Below are 21,119 nucleotides of genomic sequence, written 5' to 3' on the forward strand. Positions count from 1 at the left end.
AAAGCCCATATTGCAAACCACATTTCTTTAAAGTAAAGCCAACAATTGTCTTTTGGTACTTGGATCTTTCCTTTTAATGAAGCTCTACTTTGAACCCCAGAGGTTATGGAAAATCAAGACATAAATCTCTGAAATTGCAGGATGAAGCAATACACCTCCAATTACTTACAGCCTTTCAGCCTGGTCCGTATTTATACATCTGATATCTTTCCACAAGCAGAGGAAATCCCAAATGTCCTAATTTTCTTCCTTCCTCTGCTTTGTTCGATTATGTAAGACAAAGCCGCACGAGGAGCAGAATGAGGGGCCCTCTTCAGGGTAGCTCGCCATCAGAGTCTGGTGCTCCGGCATGACGGCCGCCCGACCAATCTGCACTAATAAACTGTCTAATTGGTCCGTTGTGTAGCAGTAACACAACCGGTGGTTTTCCTAGAGGAGATTTTGAAAAAAGCCAGATGGGACCGGAGAGGTTCTCACCTGTAGACCAGATGATTGTTAACAAGCAAACAAACACTCGTTACTTCACAGCTTCGGTTTAAAGGTCATTTTAACGTCCTGTTTCTTCGCGGTCGTTGGATGAAGTCAGCGAGCAGCGGGTCACACGTTAGGGAGGAAAGGTTCAATTTAGGTTTGCTAAAATGTTCTCAGAAGAACAAGGATTTTTGAAATATAGACAGAGATGCCGATTCTGTGTGATCTCAAATGTACTATATATAAATTAATGGGATGTGGTTTCAAAAAGTTACGGATCCAGTGACCGAAAAAGTTTGTTTTTTACTTTTGGATTCTTACTATCGCTCTCTCTTGTAAGTTGTAGTTCGAAAAAGGAATTTTATATTATTTTTTCAATTTATTAGTACTTTTTATGGGTATTGTTTTTTTTTGTAGTGCTTTATACCTATTTTGTTTTTTTTAAATTAAATTTAAATCAAATGAAATATTACACAATTTATAAACAGTATTCGCGTTTGATTTATTTTAAATTGTAAACTGTGTGAAATATGCAATTCTCATTAAATTACAATTTACAATTACAAAATACAATTTTAAAAGGATTTTTTTTTACTATCTATATTTACTATAATCATTTATTGTTTTACTTATTTAATTCTTTATCATTCCTTCCTTCTTCTTCTAATAAAGTGGCCCCTGAGAGAGTGAGAAACTTGTAGTGAGCGCACCTTGAAGCTGACAATCATTCCGCCTACAAAAAACATCTATATATAGATTTACTCAGGGGCCCCATTTTGAACAGTGACGGTTGTGAGGGGCCATCAGGACAAAAGAGAGTAAGGGCGAATTAGAGGATGTTTAATATGATGCGAGATAAAAAATAAAATGAAATAAAATAAAGACATTATAAATAAGCTCAAGTTGTGATTGGATTAAATATTCGATTTTTTATTCATTTTATTTTAAGAAAAACAAAAACTCAAAGGAAAAGTTAAGGTGATATACAATAATCAATAACAATTCAATAATACAAGTTGTTGTTTTATTATTGTCTTAGTATTACATTAAACGGTTTCTTTTACAAAAGATATTCCCACAAATATGACAAATAAAAAAAAATCAAACAATGATCTTAAATGATAAAGTTGTTCGCCACCAGAATCATTCATACATGATCATTTATAAACATTTACTCTGACCTCATGAGGGCCACATCGATTGTCAGCTCTATCAGGCACTAATAACACAGCTGGTTCAGTCACGACTTGTTAAATATCAATGGCTTCCTATGGAATCCATACAGATCGACCACCTTTGACAGGGTCCGAGCGTGTGTCCCTTTAACCCGGGGCTCGGGGCGGGGCGGGGCGGGGCGGGGCGGCCCGGGCGGGTGGGCGGAGGCAGCACCGGGGGAGGAGGACCAGCTTTGTGGACGCAAACTAACTACAGACACACCAACAAGAAGTAGGAACTCTGCTGCTCGGCCCGTGGAAGGAAAAACCTCCAACCTAAGACACGACCATTACTTTTGTGTTGTGTTGCTCCACAGCTGAGTGGAATATAAGCGACAACTTCGTCATCAACCGGCGCCGACACTGAGGTACTATTTTTAATCGCATTGTTGTTGTTGTTGTGCTGGACAGATTTGTATGAAATTTTTACGTTTTTTTTATAGATTAGACCCACAGTTTGTGTAAGTATAAAAAAAAATTTAGTTTTGAAAACTTTCTACGTAAAATTGACCTGAATCTGCATCTCATTTGAATGTTAAATTCGCCGAAGGACAATCATGGGATCGACAAAAGCCCCCCCCCAGTGTGTTCGGGTGTCTTCGGGTGTCCTCGGGTGTCACTCTCTCCTGACATCATAGTCATGAGTTCTTGTGAACTTCACAGCTCCATGTCTGCAGGGGAGACAAACGAAAAGTCATGTTTGTGCAGCACTGTTTGACTTTGAGCTTTGACTAATTATAGGTCATATTGTGGATTTGCTTAAAACCTTTTGTGTTGTTTACGCCACATCTTATTATTGAGTTATTACAAAACATGATCTGATGTGTTGATGTGTTACAACAACAATGACGACAATGATGACACACACTCACTTTGTCATCCGCCTCTTAATCCGGACAAACCAGAGTTGTCAGTCCGACCAGAGGATTTTAGGACACCCTGGAAAGCCGAGCGATGGATCATAAATCATACCATCGCGAGCGGAAAAGTCGTGGTCAATACAGTGACATTGCATCATATTGATAATGACTATTCGCACTTAAGGTAAGGTAAGGTAGAACTTTATTGATCCCTCAGGATCGGGAAATTGTTTTTTCCAATAGCCACACCAAATACAGCAATTTTTCACAAAAATAAATCAAAAATAAAATAAGAACAAGAACAAAGAGAAATAACTTATTTTGATCATAACCGTTAACCCTTCATTTTCCTGCATACACCCCCAGTTTCTTTGGGGGTGTACACAAGGGATACCTCAAACACATTTGTGTTTGGCGAAATTATCATCGTCATGTGACTGATTTTTAAAAATGATGGCATTTTCGCCCTTTAACTTTTGCTTGTTTGTTTATCAGCTTATTTACCTTTCTATCCTTTATGACCTTTCGGTTTATCATGGTGTCATTTAAGAAAGACTTGCGAATGAAAATGCCGCATAAGTTGCAGACGTGTGTCCCAAAATAAAATCTTTCCAGGCCAGGACATGGTTTAATCAGCGAGGCAGATGGATCTAAAAGCGTTCCCGTCATAGAGAGTTATATAACCCTAATACTCTGCAGCTGGATCACTGAAGTCTGGGCTTGAGAATCCAAAGGCAGCTCAACACTTCATTCCTCCGACCTGCTTCGCTGGTTGGTTTACTCTGTGTGGCGTTAAACCTCCTGATGGACTGGAAGATGGGTCTCCGCGTGAACCGTATAGATGTCCGGAGCGGTTCTTCAAGCACTAATTGTCTGGGCTTTTAACCACACGAAAGCAATAAAGTTGAAGTAATAGCGTCTCAGTCAGGCCGACGAGTGTTTAAGTGTCATGTTAAAGTGGACAGCACGCTGACGGATGGGCCTGGAGGTAGCCTAATGACCCCGTGACCTCTTCCTTTTCCCCACACAAACAAACACACCGCACCCACTGAACAAACTAGAGGTCACTAAGTGTTAACGCCGTCCAGACAAATGGATCTCGGCCTCGTGATAGAACGAGTGTCTACGATAATGAGAACGCTTTTACTAGAGTCAGCAGCTGTGATTTCAAATTGAATAATGGAAGTATTTTTGTTTAAAGGTACAAATTTAGGCACATATTATACATGTTCTTACGTTGCGTGGCAAATGAGGGAAATACTTTATGCCCACATAAAAGGTCCTTGAACTTGGGATATTTCTGCTATAATTTGTTATTAAACTGGTATATTTTTGTCAGGATTTGAATGATGAAACTATTTGGACAAAAATACACATTAACAAATATGTACTTTGTTAACGTCGTTCATAACACAACTTGCAGATACAATGTCGGCTGTAGTTTCAAGGACCAACCTTCAGATAAAGAGAAAGAATATGACAAAAAAACAAAGATTTTACTGCTGAATCAAAAGGAGCCCTGGATTTGTTTCTCTGTAACAAGAAAGTGCCTTATATAGAGTTTGTGTTTCACCCATTTTCACTAGTTTACCGGATTATTTTGTCAGTAAAGTCGTCCGGAACTAGTGACATTACTTGACAAGAGTCACAGGCTACTGCTACTTCATATCTCTTATCAAAACACTTTTCAAACAGGATTAATCTGTACTAATGCCTAACAGATGTAACTGGGATCTGACCCAAACTAGAATCAACCATTACCTTATCGTATCATCTGTATTAAGACCTACATGTGTATGTTTTCAACTCAGTGTTGAAGCGTGTCTTTGAAAGATGGACTTGTTTTTGTGGACGATCCCCATCAAACTGCCTTCATTGTGTCTCCAGTGACTAGGCCTGCGAATTATCTCACGCAAACACACTTGACTTTCTTTGTGAGAGGCTCCTGCCAGGCACATATCTCTCCCCATCTCAACCTATTGTATGACTTGCAGCGGACGGGGGTGGTCATCTCTGCAGTCATCTCTGACTTGGCTTTTTGCTTCGCAAAGAAACAAGGCTGTTTCAGTTTAGTGTGCTGCGTAGTGAGGAAGCTGGCAACCCGCCCGAGGCTGACTGGGCTGATGTCATCCAGACTGGAAAGAATATGGTAACCCAGGGAAGGGGGGTTTAGCACATGTGCAGCCATGAAGTTGGTTAAACTGTATAGCACCTCATATCCGGAGTTTTATTAGTGTGAATAGAGTTTAATTAAACCTGCTGAGTTTTTTGTGGTTGTGTTTCTTTAGATTGAGGCTGATGTGCCAGTGTGCTCTTGGTGGGGTTTTTTTCACCTCAATTTACCGTAAACTTTTAAATCCTTCCTATATCCGCATATACGTACGTTTATTCCAGAAGTCTATAACCACCTTGTTTGTCTGGTCTCTTGTCCAAAAATCAAGTATTTAAAGACTCCATCTTTAGCTATTAATAGTGTTTAGTGGTAGAAAACATGAAGAGGTTTGTTGCGATGTTGGCACTGCTACCGCATTCAATCTATCACATCCAGTTGAGTTGTCAAGAAACATCAGAAAGAAGGGTTGTCGCACAACAAAAGTCACGATTGTAACAAAAAAAACTGCCACACAACACGATGGATCGCTTTTGTAATGGCTTTAATAAGTCAGTATGCAACTTGTTTCTATTGGCATCAGGATCATACTTTCTGGGAATATTCATTCCCTCAAGGTGAAGGAATTATTTTTGAGCTTCTGATGTTCTCTACTGTTGGCTCTCAAACATATTGATGAAAGCTATATTAAAAAGTAATTAAATGAATTAAAGGTAATAACAAGAACCAACCTGTTTGAAAGAATGACTGCGGGGATCTGTCATGTAGCAGCCTGCAAAAACATAATTATTTAAGATTAATTTGTATTATTTACTTTATTATTAATTATTATTTGATATAACAGATATTTCCCAACTATATAAATGTATCAGATAATTTATGTTTTTGGCAATTATCTTGGTTCAGCTAACTGTTAGGTCATTATGGTGTGTGTTTGTTTCAGTAGTTATTCAACTAACCAGTTGAACAGGAAAGGATTACTTAGGTGATGTAATTCCAAAGAGAAACCTCAGCTGTCTGTCTAGAGTATACGTTTTTAATTTCCTCAATATTCATTCCATTGAGCAAGTTACTACATCTTGTCAGTGTTCAGTGGTTTTAAAAACAGGTCGATTTAATGGCTTGTGTTGACTTAACTTCTCTTACAACTTTTATGCACTTTACATTGAGCGTGCAGATGGTGGTAATACAAGCATGTACGTCTATTCAAAAGAATGAACAGCAAATGCCTAACTTTTTGTATCCGTCTTTATAATCGTTTTTATGGAGACAGACATCCTTGTGGTTAAATATTTAAGAAGTGACCCAGTTTAACAACGTTAAACAAGATTAACTACACAACTATGTGACTTCTATCGAACCACCATCTGCTGCTGTATTTTTCCAGCGAGATACTCTTTAATTTCACTAACATTAGAAGTTAATGATTCGAAAACATTCAAGATTATTGGCTCACTGTGCCGAACATCCACAGTTAGTGCAGCATTAACTCCCGAGTTATGACAACTTAGTATGTCTGTCCAAAATGAGGCGTTCTCGCCGCCGAAGCGTGTTTGTTTAAAACCCTCATGTGACCAGTTCTTGAGAGCACAGATGCGTGTTTGTGAGCAGCTGGTTATATTTGGTTTACAGTCCAGTGAACAATCATTGTTTCCTAGATCTGTGCAGTCACAGTACCAGGTGGTCTTTCTAAAGGGGTGTTGAACCGACCAATTTGAAATGTTTACAGAACAGAAATTTCAACAGTAACACAACGATCGCACTCGGGAAGTGGGATACCCTGGAGCAGTCCCTCGGTCATAAGACCCGGTGTGTATTACTGGAAGAAAGATTTACAGTTTGCGAAGATAATATGTTTTATTTTGGATGAAATTACTTCAAATCTGTTGTTTATGTGGACTGACTTCTACTCGCATTTTGTTCCTGTTGTCGCATTATTTGCGTGTTTTGTATTATCAGGGTGTGTCGCAGAGGTTAGTCTTTCCTGTGTGTCACATATTTTTCTTTGTGTTCTCGGGCGTCTACAGTATTGTATGAAATTGTTTCAACAATCACACTGGAGTCGTGTGTGATATTCAGAAGCCAAGAGGGTGTGTTTATGTTTGTGACAAAAGCCACTTTTCCCAGATGACCCTTGACCCTTCGTACTGTCGACGGTTGATGGACTTTAAACTTCTTCCGTGGATAACAACAACTAACTAAGAGATTATCAGAACCTGAAATGACAGGAAATCATGTGACTTTATGCTGATACTTGGAGTACCAAAGACTTATGACAAAGAACATTTTTGCTTCAGCTATGACCTGGTTTTGAGTTTCAGGGGCCATCCAAGATCTACTGATGCAGTCACTCACAAAATATTTTTAATCATTTGCCAAGAGAGATTCATAAAATATGCATTTGATCTACCAGTATTTTAATAGCTGTCGTTCTGAAGTGTATTTTGTTTGCTGTAATTCAAGTGACCCCTGCCAAGGGTTTATTAACTTATGGAGTCAGTTGGATTTCTGTGGCTGAGGTTTATGTTTTTGGCCTCAGCGGGGAGGCCGCTGATAAAAAAAAGACCAGTAGGTGTTAAGATGTTGACACAGAACAAAGAAAAACGGCCACTTATCTCGCCACCATGCTGTAAAGAGACCTATTCTCAAACCGATGTTTGTCATCTAGCGGCTCGGCTCTATATGGAGTCGGTTATTTTCTTCTTCTTTTTTTTTACGACGTCTTAATGTGGATTAACTTTTCACAACCTAAAGAGAAGACGTCCGCGATGAAAACGGATCATTTGGACCGGCTTATCTAGTTCAGTTCTCCATGGGGTATCTTCGTGTTGTTTTCCAGAAGCTTTTGGATGGTGGTGCAAACCACTTGGCTCGTGCTCCTCCTGCCCTGTGGTGAGCAAACTTCACTCGTGGGTGAGGAGGATTTGAGTGATTAATTACATGTTAACTGGCAAGTCAACAGTTATGCAGCGAGAGAGACAAATGTTCGCGGTACATGTCCCATAAGACTCAGTTTGGCGACTGTTGGAATGCTTTGAGATTTCAATTTTACGGTTGTTGAAACTGGAATGTGGAGAAACTATGAATGTGCAAAGATAAATTACATTGATCAACCCTACAACTCATTTTTCATATTAAGGTAAACAGTGTATTTTCAGATATGAGATTTTCTCAGGCAGCCGTGGTAAGTTAAGAGTTGCTTTTGTCCTGGAAAAGAGAAACTATTGTTGTCACTTAACCTTTTACTGTGGGAGAAAATCAAGGGAAAGTTGATTCTACTTTTGGGATGATAACTCTAACTTGTAATCTAATGTATAATGTTGTATAGTTGACAATTAAAAGGGGACTAAATGTGGTTTACATAAAGCAATTTTTTATTTAATCATTGAATAATATTGGATTTAAAGTGATAGATCACCCAAAATTCAAACTTCTTTTCTACCCATCTTAATTCCAACTCAAGGTTGGGATTATTTCAGAGTAATCTGTCACTTTTTGAAGTTATAGGCAAAAATATGTCCACGAAGGGCGGCCAATTGTCATCGTGTTTATCTTTTGTCTTAAAAACATCCAAATACCTCCATAATGCTCATCTGTAATGTCCATTTTGTATTGAAGCCTCGACGAGAGGAATTGTTCTGGAGAAAATCCTAAATAAATATATATTTTGTTGCTTGTTTGTAGCTAGCAGGAAGTTGTCAGTGTCAGTTCCATCTTGAAGTTTTTCACCATTGAAACACATTGCAACTTCGGTGAACTATCACTTTAATCATCATCAAATTTAAAGTTCATTATCCGTCCAATTGTTTCAGTGAACCCTAGTGGGCTGAACGCTAGCATGGCAGCCCACCCAACACTTTGGCCAGTCATGCATTCTAACAGCTTCATAAAAGGCCAGCTTGACTGGAAACACAGAGAAACTGTTCTGAAGTCGGCGCTGTTTTACTGAGCAGGAGGAATCTGAGGTCAAAACAACATGTGCAAATCACGAAGGAAAGGAAGGTGTGCTACAGAGAAAGGAAAGGTTGTGAGATTAGGCAGTGGGTGGCTTGCATTTCTTTGATGGACGGAGAAGTGGTGTTTGCTGCCCTTAGCTCTAGTCAAACAGCGAGTAGGACCCGTCCGGGCATGCAGCCTTTATTTGCCCACATTGAACATGTTTCTCTTAATCCTCGTGTGGTTTGTTTCTGCTTGTGCGGCATTGACGCCCTGGAGGCAGACTCGGTTCAGTTTGCACACAAATGCACAAAAGACGGATGGTTGGTTTACTCAGCCTGTTTTAAGGGTATGTGTTTCTACTTTGTATTTTCACATTGGCTCATATTTTAAACATCAAATCATCACTGGAATGTTTTTAAAAAAAAATTAAATGGAAAACGGATACTTCAAAGCTTTAGTTACTGTGTGGAACATCACCTTCATTGTTATAAACGATAAATTCTCCCCCTCTAATACAGACTATATACATTCTATATACAACATACATCTTCAGTTTTTTAATCATATTGTTTTAATTCTTTCCATCTATTTTCCCTTTGACTTCAATAGAAGGCAGCCGAGGAAACCATTTTCTTGACGTGTTTTTGAGCTATTAACTTGTTGCAATAAGAAAAAAGAGTGATTCTGGTTAATCATCGTTCAGCGAAAGGAACATGGATTGAAAGCCTTATCTTTTAGCTCTGCTCTCTCTCCACCTGATATATATTCTTTAGCGTTATCATTACTGAGGGTCTTCTCCTAACATTAGCATTTAAATTGATGGTTCACCCACGATTCTAATGTCAGTAACGTGAAGAAATGTCCGTATGAGGGTTGAGAAACATTGTTCACTATTCTTTGTCCCTGTCGTCCAAAATGACATGCAATGAATGGATTACTCTGAAAAAATCCCAACCCTTATTTGACATGAGGGTGAGCAGAAAGTGAAGTTTGAAATTTTGGTTGAACTAACCCTTTAAATCTTTCAACGGTTATATGTGAAGATTCAGTCCATTTGTCAGAAAAAATGGTATGAATTCTGTATGTCGGATAAGGAAAACAAAGACAAATGTTATAATCTGTTTAAGGCCACAGGGTTATCCACTCTTTTTATTCAAACAGGAATATCTAGATGTATTTTTCTTCTGTGATCTTTTGCCAAGTTTTTATTTTCTTTAAGCCAACAGCCAATACATTAGATCGTGGATTCTTAAAAGAAACCAACGGGTGTTTACCTGAGAACACAGCGGTTCACAATGGCAGTTAGCTCACCTGTTTAAACCAGTGTCGCCCCCACCTTAGACAGTGTGTTTGTCTGTTTTCAACAACTGTTGTTTCCATCTCAGATGAACAGATTGTCGCCCAGGCTTTCGCCTCTGAGCTATGTGACTGGATATGAAGTAGAACCAGAGGAACGGGTTACTCATTACGCCACAGATGAGTCGGATGGAAGCCGAGTTGAATTGTTGAAATATGCTAAGCATTGTGTCACAGGTACACGCTGTGAGAGATGCGGAAGCTGTCATGTTGCGAACTCATTAACAACTTCATGGTTACTTTCCATTAGTCATCGGTATGTTTTGTGAATCACGCCTGTGTTTAGTTTGTCACACTTACGCACTGACAACATTTAAACCCTTTTTTGTTTACATTGTGTTTCAATAAGACATTCAATATTGTTATTAAAAAACTTGTGTCTCAACCCCCTTGACATATTTAAAATTATCAACCACTAATGATGTTGTGACGTGTCGCCTGGTTAAAACGGTTTGTGATATGATTTGACTTGTTTCCCTCCAAAAGCAAGACACAATGTTTTATATTGTTCTCGTCCCTCCCCCTGTCGTGGGAATCTGATGCAGAGTCTTGGAACACTCTGTCCTGTCAGGATAAATTAGGTTTGTTGATCTGCTTTGTCGGCATTGAAGACCCCCTCCCATTATAATGCAGCCCCCATTGATAATGTGGCGACCGTGTCATAGATGACTGGTGTTTTCATTTGAATGACAAGACTCGTCGCTAGTTCAAGTTTGGTGAGACTTTTTGTAAAGTCAGGATGGATGGAGGGTGAGGATTCTTTGTTAGACGTTGAACCTGATAATTAAAGTTAGATTTGTCGTCATTCTCTTCGGGAGAGGTGTGTTTTTGGGAGGGTCAATTCCACGAAACATTTTTTCATCTTGTTCTTTTAACCCTGTCTGAGAATGTCCCTCTAGTTTGAATTTGCTGGTATATTTTGTTACATCTTTGTTTTGTATATGAGGCTGAGAAGTCATGGGTTCATGAGGTTTCATGATATAGTGTCCTCATTTTTCTACAGTCTTTGGCTTTGAACCACTAATTTAATTCTTAATAGATGGATGTATGGATGGATACACTTTATTAATCCCTCTGGAAATCTCCTTTGGGAAATTGGATTTCCAGTTCCCAGCAGATGATAGTTTCATAAAAACAGGAACAAAGTGCAATAAAAACAATAAAGTGCAATAAAAACAGCAAAGTGCAAGGGATGCCAAAGTGCAAATATAAAGAACATAGATTAAAGCAAATTACACAAAGATTAAAATAGTCTAGTCTTACATTACTTTAAAACTGATTGCACCACCTATTGAAATAATCACACTATACATTTCATCATCAAGCCATCGCTATTACGAAGTCTGCCAGTGGATCTGCTTGATTCTCTAATTGTGTGATGTTGCTGCTTTCTTAAACTAAATACACAGATTATCTTAAAAAAAAACAGTATTCAGATCCTCCTTGCTCCCTAATGACTTCATGTGTTTAGCGTGTTTTTGCTGGTCACTAGTTTGGCATTAAATTAACAACCAGTTAGATCTTTTTTTTTTCATTTTTATAAGAAATACTCAAATTTTCGGACTATATGCCGCTTCTTTGTTCCAATGCAATTTATAGATTTTTAGTGACCGACTGCCACCAGAGGCTACTCTAGCAGTAAATGCAAAAGTGTGACAGACATTGGGAAACGATTATGTACTGCAAAAGAAAATAGTTTTGATTTATATTCAAAAACCTGTAGTTTATGTTCAGGTGCGCTTTAGATTTTACAGTACCGTATTTTCTGCACGATTACGCGCACCGGATTATAAGGAGCATAGAATAAAATATACAGTCCGATGTTTGACTGGGGTTTCGTTATGCATCCACTAGATAAAGCTGTGCTAAAGGGAATGTCAACAAAACAGTCAGATAAAGTCAAACTTTATTAAGAGTTCTGACAACTCCGTTCACTCCCATGGTAACGACGTTCAAATGATGTTTAAAAGGCTTCAATCAGCAGCGCGCTAGACTGGTGTTGTGAGCAGACAAATGTTGAGCGAGCAGCAGAGAAGTTGATCGCGTGTATGACGGCTAGAGCGGGCGTGTTTGACATGTTTAAAACACGTGTATGACTGGTTGAGCGCGCAGCTGAGTGATTTTGCGCAAAAAAATTACAACCAAGACACACTCGCTCAAAATGGTGGCAGTAATCTTACTCCATAGACGTCCACTATGATGTGTCGTGTGTCGTTAATCCCACCACGTTATGACACAATGACGTATTCCCGCCCACGGCGTGTCGGAGCAGTGTCATGAAAGTGTTTGTAAACAAGTCACCCACCAGGTAATGTTCATATATAAGGCGCTCTGGATTATAAGGCGCACTGTCGTTTTTTGAGAAATTTAAAGGCTTTTCATTTCCTTATAGTGATAAAATATAGTATGTCTTTTAGAGATTATTTTATTATACATGTGTACATTTTTGCTTTCATATTGGGTAAAAACAGTTGAACAGAATACGCAATAAAACACCCTTACGTTGGCCTTAGTGTCTGTGTAGTAGAAACGTCTGCTTCTTGTTGCTTCACATTCATCATGATGAGTTTTAGGAATTTCCATGACTAAATATCTGCTCATGTGGGAATCTCCTTTGAAAAAAAGAGTTCCTACAAATTCATGTCTGTAGCTTCATATTGGAATGCCGTTGCTCAGACATCGCCCAGAATTCTCTGCATCGTGAATAAATGATTTGCACTCGTGAAAAATTAAACTGTGGACAAAAATAAAACCTGGAGCCGCTGCAATCATGGAACCCCCGCTGGTTTAATTTGACAGAAGTCATGCTGCGATCAGTTGAGCAGCCAAGAGTCTTTTTTTCTTTCTATTTGCTGCCCCAAACCATTGGAAGTGGTCTTGGTGTCTGTGATCAAGGCGAGGACAAGAATGGGACTTGTAAGGACGATTCTTGTTGTGATGCCATTCAACATGCAGCCCTCTCGACTCTGCAGATGACATTAAACACGCTGAATCATTCATTGCTGCACTCGTCTCCGTTTGTGCCGGTGTCATGTGCGGCTCCAAGTGCTCGATTACATAAAGGCAGCAGCTCTGGCATGAACCATAACTGCAGGATCAGATATAAAGGAGCTCATATTTTTCTATAACACAAGCATAATTACTTCTGGGTTACGACTTGTCAGAAGCTGATTTTTTTCTCCACAACATATGAGGAGGAATGTAAGGTAAGGTAAGGTAAAACTTTATTGATCCCTCAGGAGGTCTCCTTTGGGAAATTGTTTAAAAATTAATAAAAAACAGAAAATTATAGAAATTGCTGTGGAGCTACTGGAAGAGGCAGCCGTCCTCTTAGGCGCCTTTAATCCTTTGTAGAGATGGGATTTAAGATCGACTTGAAGGTTAAGACTTGTAGCCAAGACCGCCTCAGCTCAGACAGAAACACTTCTAACACGGTCGAAACCAGGACCAAGAATGACTTTTCAAGACTTTCTGATGGAGACTGAAACCAAGTCTACACACCAGTGTTGCTCTAATTTTAGATTTAGTCTTTGTCTTTTTTAAGTGTAAAAAAAAAGTTAAATTTTATATTTATATAATTGTTTTTTATTTGTTTTATTCTGTAAATGGATTTTCTTATTGAAATGAAGTGAAAGTGTTGTTTTAAAAATGTGTGTTTTTGGACAGATGAACAAAGAGGCATTTAGTCGAAGTTTAGTCTGGTGTTTCTTTGTCCAATAAAAAAGGTTTTTGACGTCAATATCATGATATTATTATACAATCAAGAGGAAAAAATAATTATGGTCAAGGCGGAGACCACTGACGACTGAGACAACACCATAGATCTTTGTGACTGAGGCGAGAACATGGAGACAAAGACCAAAACGGAGAACAAATTGCCATAAGACCTGGACCACTCACTACAAGATGAGTTGTTGGTGAAAAATGTGACCATGAAAAAGAACATAAAACATTGCAACAGCACACATATTTATGGCATAACTTGAATACACAGGATAAAGCTGACATGTCTGAATGAGACGCATCCAATCGAATGGCTCAATTGTGTTCTTCAAAGATATAAAAAGTCTTGGGGACTCCTACGTTTTCATCTGTATTTGGATTTCCTGCTCGCCCCAGCACCTTCAAAGGTTCTCTCTCAACTTTAAACCCCCCTCAGCAATAGTTGGCAGAGACAGGCTGTCATATGAAATATTCTTTTGGAGATCAGCCTGCTTTTGTCCTTTTGATAATTACAGTCGTCTAAGAGACACATATCCACGGCCCCTAGAAGACATGTGGCAGTCCTAACTTCTTTCTTCCGAGTCGTATTGATAGGAGGTTGCGCATGTTTTGGTTCGCGTGGTGACATCAGGTCCGAATATCAAAAGACACAAATAGCGTCTCAGGAATGTTATTTTGAAACACAATCCTTTTACAGTCGCCATCCTTCATCCCGTATCTCTTGAAGCGACGGAGAAAGCCGAGATCTGGACATGACAGCGCTGCCGGCAGGATCCGCTTCATCTTTTGTCATGCTCACTATAATGGGCCCTCGATGATGGAGGGCCGACCGTCTCTCACCAAACAGAGAGGGGTATCCCACCACGGATATATACGACGGGCCGTTTCCCCCGAATGAGCAAAGGTGTGAACCTTTGCACCTTTTGATACCCGAGCGCCTTACTGACGTTTTTTTTTTTTTATTCGTGAAGTCCTACCGAGCCTCATCAAAAGCATTCCTGCCTCCGCTGTGTTCCGATTGTCCTCTCGCCCCCCGTGTGGCCGCCAGGAAGGGTGGATCCATCTGAAAGAGTTGATCTCTCCATGTAGGGGATGAAATCCGTCCGGCCGGGCTCAGGCGCAGGAAGCTCGCTCGGCGGCTCTTGCTCTGCCGTGTGGTTGCTATAGTGAAACACAAAAACTCCATACAGCGGGAGAGGCCATGTGTCATTTCAGTGGCACATTCAACAGTCTTTTGTGACTGTAATAATAATTGGCTCCTCTCGATTCCTTTCAAGAGTGTGAGCCCCTAATAAGCTATAATCCACCGCGCTAATGAGGATTTAATCACACGTTTAATAGGAACCTTTAAAAAACAGAATGTATTGGTTTCATCTTGACACCCATGTACTTTGGTACGCAACTAGTTATTATCTTTTTAGTTGATGATATATCTACAATTAAAATTCAAACTTTCCAATCCTTTATTTCCACTTCACTTACAATTTAATCTTAACGGTCTAAATAGCTGACTCGGATACTTCAAGAAGAAATATAATAAATATTTACAGTAAAAGAAGATCTATATTAGGTATTAAAATAGGGAAGCTAGCTTCATAAGGTATTAGCTTGTCATGCTTTATTATACTTTATTATTGGTTGAGTGCCAAAACCACGTGGGGCAGAACCTAGTATTGGTCTGTGAGGCGTTGTATAAAACAAATGATAAAATAGTTATATTGATAATTATAGTCTGAAATGGGTTTTATCTTAAAGGACATATTTTCTCCATAATCTCCATTAATCTAATGAAAATGGTCAAAATACAAATGGGACCTTTTTTTTGTTGCCGAGAAAACCACCCTGACATCCCTGCCTTATTTCTATTGCTTTTATGTTCCACACCTCGAAGGCGGCTCCATTAATGCCTATATTTCAACGCTCCCTAGGGGCATAAAAAGGTTGGGGACCCCTGGTTGAGTGGATAGGGATCAACCCCACTGCTCACCTATAGTCATGCTTCACGGTACAGCTCAATCTGGTTTGACCCATCGGTCTGTATTACCATTTATAATCTGTTTTATCCCTCAAATGTATTCGCCTTCTTAACCATCTCTAGCACCCAGCATGCCTTGCCCTCTCAATGGGCTCTAGTTACAGATGCTAATACTTCATGCTTGATGTTTCAGTGAAACACTGTCCAGTAAAAAACATTTTTGTGTTAAAGTGTGGGCTTTAGTGTGGACACACGGAGAATGACTTAGTCAGTGTGGACATGACAATTGACCCCTTGTTGCTGTCGGCAACACATGTTAAACTGTACCAACACACGCGCCGTTTTTCCACAATATTGTACTGTAATGCTTAAAAACTGTCCGTCTTATTGTTTCCTTTATACCTCTTTTCCTTGTAGAGAGTTTTAATTTTCATTTAATTTAGTTCTCTCTAAATAATGAACTTTATATGAGCAGTTAATTCTCCTTACATGTGTCTTTTTATTCATAATGAATCTCATGTAAAATTCTTAAATATTCCCTCCTTTGTATTACGAAGCGGATTCCTGTATTTTTTTTTCTATATTTTACAATAGACACGACAGTCAGTAAGCCATGTGAAAATTACTCATCTTAGTTTTCTGACAGTGCCCTGCACCTTTGATTTCAACTTGTTTTCGCTTTCTACAAATTCACTTGTAGCAGCTGCAGACAGGACGAAATATTGCTGTAGTTGCCCAAACGTGTCCTCAGGGATACACAAACAATTTAGGAAATGGGAAGGAATAACAAAGAAATAGTTTTTCTCTCGCAGAGCGATAAAACACATCTGTAGTTTTGCTGCAGTTCGATCCAACATTAAGGTTTTTTCCCCCTCGTTCTTTTTACTCCAGCAGCTCCCAAGTATCCGGTATCTCTGCTGGTTATGCAACAGAGGCCTAGATGGGGATGAAGCTCAGTGGTGATAGTAGACACTTGAGAGGGAAAAGAAGAAAAATAGAAAGAAAAAAAAAAACCAACCCAAATCTACAAAAAGAAAGGAGTCTTAGTTCCTGCAGGTTATTATAGAAGTGTTTTGATTCAAGGGAACTTTGTACAGAGAAGCTTCTCTTCATGGTTACGTAAGTCCCGGACAGACGTTTCTGTAGTTTCTGGCTCTGAGTCACCGCTTTGAGACCAATTTTCCTAATGAGCAACAGTCTAGAGGAAAGCCTTTTTAGCATTTTTCGTCTTGTCCATGACAATTAGATACTCCTCCATTTACCATTCGGCTTTTCTTTTTTTTTGGACAATCCTGTCCCCTCGGATAGGGTTTTACGTGTCGTATATCCATAACTCCTGGAGTGTTTGTCTCGTCTTGAGAGCTTAAACTGCAGCTCTCGATGCACCACCCAGAGGTGGAAGGCAGCAAAACTACCACCTCAGGCAAAACCAATACTTTCTCTACCAATTTGGGGTAATTTCCCCCAAAGATTCACATCCATATTCCCTAATAATTTGAATATGTTCTCATTAAGTACTAGTTCAGCCTTCCTACTATTCTGAGTCATTGAATTAACCATGTTCCTGATGGTTTAAATGGTATTAACATCTTCGTTTCTCCTTCTAGGTTGATCTTCTGATGGAACATCATGCCTACTCTCATTGAGCCCCTGGGATTGTGTGTGCTCTGACCAATCCTCGTGAGATTACTAGAAGAAGTGACTCAAGACCTACCTCTTGTGGATTCTCCCGCCGCCATCATGCCCATCCTCAAGCAGTTGGTGCACAACTCCAACCAGTCGAAGCGACGGTCCCGCGTGGACCTTACCGCTGAGATGATCAGCGCTCCGTTGGGAGACTTTCGTCACACCATGCACGTCGGGCGTGGAGGCGACGCCTTCGGAGACACGTCCTTCCTAAGCACGAGATCGGGGGAGCCCCCGAGAGAGCCGGAGATCAAGCAAAGCTCGCCTGGCCCCAAACCCGGACTCCTGTCTCGCACCTTCAGGAGCAGCAAACGGTCTCAGTCCGTCAACCGGGGAGATAAGTACGACTACAACACGGCGACGTCTGGTGGGTCTGCTAACTTTGTGAAGACGGCGATATCCTTACCCTATCTCAACGAGGAGGAGACTAACAGAAGCAACAGAATGCTGAAGAGTGTATCTTCAAGTCCAATGAAGAAGATCGTGGAGATCGACCCCAAGCCGGTTAACGGGGCGGCGGCCATAGCCTCTCTGGATTCTGAATTTGACGAGCGGAACTTTGGAGAGCTCACCGACCTGCCCCCGTCCATGCCCAGGTCCGGTGGAATGAAGCATGCTGAATCCATGATGTCCTTTCACATCGATTTGGGACCATCAATGCTTGGAGACATCTTGAGCGTCATGGAGAAGAAAGGCTCTGAGGAAGATGACCTTGGCTACGAGGAGGGCAAAGGTAGCGAGGGACAAGGCTCTCCATCGCATATTCCTCACATTGATGATGATGATGACGAGGAGGAGGTGCTGGCCCCCGTGAGACCACCTCGCTCAGCGTATCAGCAGAATACCATTGTGGATCCTTACACTCCAGAGCTGCGTACCCGGAACAACCACCACCACCACCTAGATAGCTACTCCGTGTCCAGCTCTGGCTCCGCCACAGAAGACAAAGCTCACTACAACCACCACGACGGCGACACGGACAGTGCCAAGTACAGCTCGCCGCGTGGTGAGGAAGACAGAGATTTCACCTTCATGGACGACGACGACGAGATCAGAGTTTGATTGGTAGGAAATCCTTGAAGGACTAGGGGAGGCCGGTAGTGGTCCATGATGCTCACTAGCTAGACGTGAAACCATTTAGGCCTTTTTTTTTTTGTTTAAAGTTTCTACACTTCAAACTAGCATGGTCTAGTCACAGAATCATCTGTTTTTCACAAGAATCATATTAGCTGTGGATGATTTCATGCTCATGACTATGGGGAAGACAAGACGGCGAACTTCTCATGGGAGAGATCACAGAGCTTCAGTAGTCAATGGACACTTCATAGAAGTTAATTGTACCTTCAGGCTGTAAATGGAGGTTGACTATTTTTTTGTATATAACTTTCTTTGTTTGTTCTTTCTTTTGTTGGTGGGGTAAACATCTAAGCTTTCTGTAGGTGGTTATACAGCGACACCGTGATGCCGTTGATCATGGTGGTCAATCCAAATCCATTCTCGGGGGGAATTTTTTGATTTATACGTTCATATTACTGACGTAAAATATGTTGAAGAGTTTTTCAACAGTTGTTATTGAGTCAGAAGCTAAAGGAGGAGCGAAAGGTTAACTAGTTTACCAACTAGCATAGCTGCTAGAATTGGGTTTTTAGATGGCAAATTTGGATTCAAATGACTTAATAAAGAATTTAACCATATTATGAGGAAGCTATAGGCGTGAAGAAAAAAATGCAGCTTTGTTTTCTTGAATTTCCGTAGATTTAAATATCTGGTAGAAGTAAAGCTTCATTGGTTCATACACTATAAATGATGATGATAATCCCAAATTTCCATAACGTAGGACAAATAAGGTTTATCAAAGATAAGGAAAATATCATAAGGTTTAGTTTAAGAAATGATATGTAGATTCTACATGTTTTCTTGACAATAACTCTGCTAACTCCGGCTATTAATGTTAAAAGATGTTTTGGACAGTCTTACACTAACCTAACGGTGGTTGAAAACACTTTACGCTGCAGTTTTGCAGGTTTGTACATTTTTGCCATTATTTGCTATAAATGTTGTTTATAAGCAGTTTTCATATCGAGGAAACATTGTAATCACAAACGGTATATTTCGTAAAATGTCTCAAAGGGATGGAAAACAGCGACAAGGTGCACTACTTAGTCTTAACTGATTATTTCATTTAGAATACTTTGGGGAAAATACACATATTATTGGATTTTTCAAGTGTATAAATCACACCATTTTTTTTTATTTTTTTTCTTTTTTAATGTTCCCACCACAAGTTGTTTTATTTTCCACAGTGTGGGCGTCGACACGTTGAGATGATGTAAACGCGTGTTCCTTACCAGTAATGCCAATGAGTCTTAATCCTTTTTGCCTTAACGTCAATCGATGAGATGACGTCAGAATCCCTCTTGTTGAAAGTGGATGCCAACGTACTTAACAATGTCTGCGTGTGATTTAAAGAAGACGGCATCGTGTTGATAAAAGACGACAAGCATGAGCGTGCTGATGATTTGGACCAACAAGTATTTGGAAGGAACAGCAGGTTAGAGAAAAGCAGGAAAAAGTGAAATGTGATTATGATGTTCAGGGTTTTTTTGTTGTTGAAACTTTGATGTGTGCAAATCAAGAGACAAAAACTCACTGTTTAGTAACGTATGCTCACTGTCCTTCAACACACACACAGGCAACTGTGGCTTCTCCAAAACAAAATAAAACACTTATTGGGGAAAACTTTACCTCAACCTCGTATAAACCGACTTTGCCGCAAGGTTTGTTTAAACTTTAAACTGTCACTTCTGGTGTTGGCAGCAGCTCCAGAAAAATAACTGCCAACTCTTTCCTGACTTATTTTCTTTTTTTTTTTGTCCGTTCTACTTTTCTCTTTTTTGTTTAACATTAATATATTCACCTTTTTCCACAGTCCTTTGAATAACGGCTTTATTTTTCAAATAAAAAGAGAAAATGGTGTTAATAAACGTGTGGCGTTATTCTTTAATATTCAATATCAAGTCTGGACTTCCGATCCAAAATCAAGCAGATGCTAAATGTGAAACAAAAGTAGGGATTACAAATGAATGTGTTTGAAACTTTAAAGACTAAATATTGAATTTTATTAACCTTTTGTTTTTTTTTCCAACTGGGGTTTAAACGAAGATCATGAATTCATCGATATCCATATAAATCGATGGTAAAACAGTAGGAGTTGGTGGGTGTCTCGCTGCGACCTTTTAATAACAACAAAACTATCGAATCCTGAGAAAAATAAGACAAAAAAGTTAAGACCCTTTTTTCCTGAGGGTTTACTGCCCCCTTTCGTCCAATGAATGTGTTACACCAGCTATCAACCGGGAAAAAAACCCCGCCATAATTTGAATTTTTACTGCCTGTGTTGTAATCCATCCTGTTTTTCCGTTTAATCCCCGAAATAATAAATTAAGTTAAAATGAAACTTTGATTAATACGTTTGAAAAAAAAAAAAGAAATTGGAAAAAAAAAGTATATTTAAATGGTAATGTATTATGAGTTGAGTTAAATATTAATAATTAGAAATTTAAAAAAGTCCTCATTTCATTGAAAATGTTTCGATAAGATAATCTGAAATAGACATTCAATTGCAAGTAAACTGAGAAAAGATACATTTACATACATTTACAATGTTTTTGACGGTTACGTTTACACATTTCCGTCCACCAGAGAGCGCTATTAGAAAAGTAGCTGCTGGTCTCAAATCTTTCAGAAAGAAGAAGATAAAACGAATCATTACTATTATTATTACC

General features: G+C 39.5%; 1 protein-coding gene across 1 annotated transcript; it reads left to right on the forward strand.

The window, feature by feature from the left end:
• The first annotated feature begins 1,892 nt into the window (after window positions 1-1,892).
• Window positions 1,893-20,311, forward strand: cdc42ep4b (CDC42 effector protein (Rho GTPase binding) 4b). The gene is made up of 2 exons (XM_087784057.1): window positions 1,893-2,053; window positions 17,256-20,311. Exon 2 carries the CDS (start codon window positions 17,389-17,391, stop codon window positions 18,394-18,396), a length of 1,008 nt encoding a protein of 335 aa, XP_087640183.1. The 5' UTR covers window positions 1,893-2,053; window positions 17,256-17,388; the 3' UTR covers window positions 18,397-20,311.
• The last annotated feature ends 808 nt before the right edge of the window (window positions 20,312-21,119 follow it).

Source organism: Callionymus lyra, chromosome 2 (assembly GCF_982586985.1).
Source record: "Callionymus lyra chromosome 2, fCalLyr1.hap1.1, whole genome shotgun sequence".
In the NCBI taxonomy this organism is placed as follows: Eukaryota; Metazoa; Chordata; class Actinopteri; order Syngnathiformes; family Callionymidae; genus Callionymus; species Callionymus lyra.

Coding starts and splice junctions, on each gene's coding strand:
- cdc42ep4b (XM_087784057.1), top strand. CDS start 17,389: ATGCCCATCCTCAAGCAGTTGGTGCACAACTCCAACCAGTCGAAGCGA.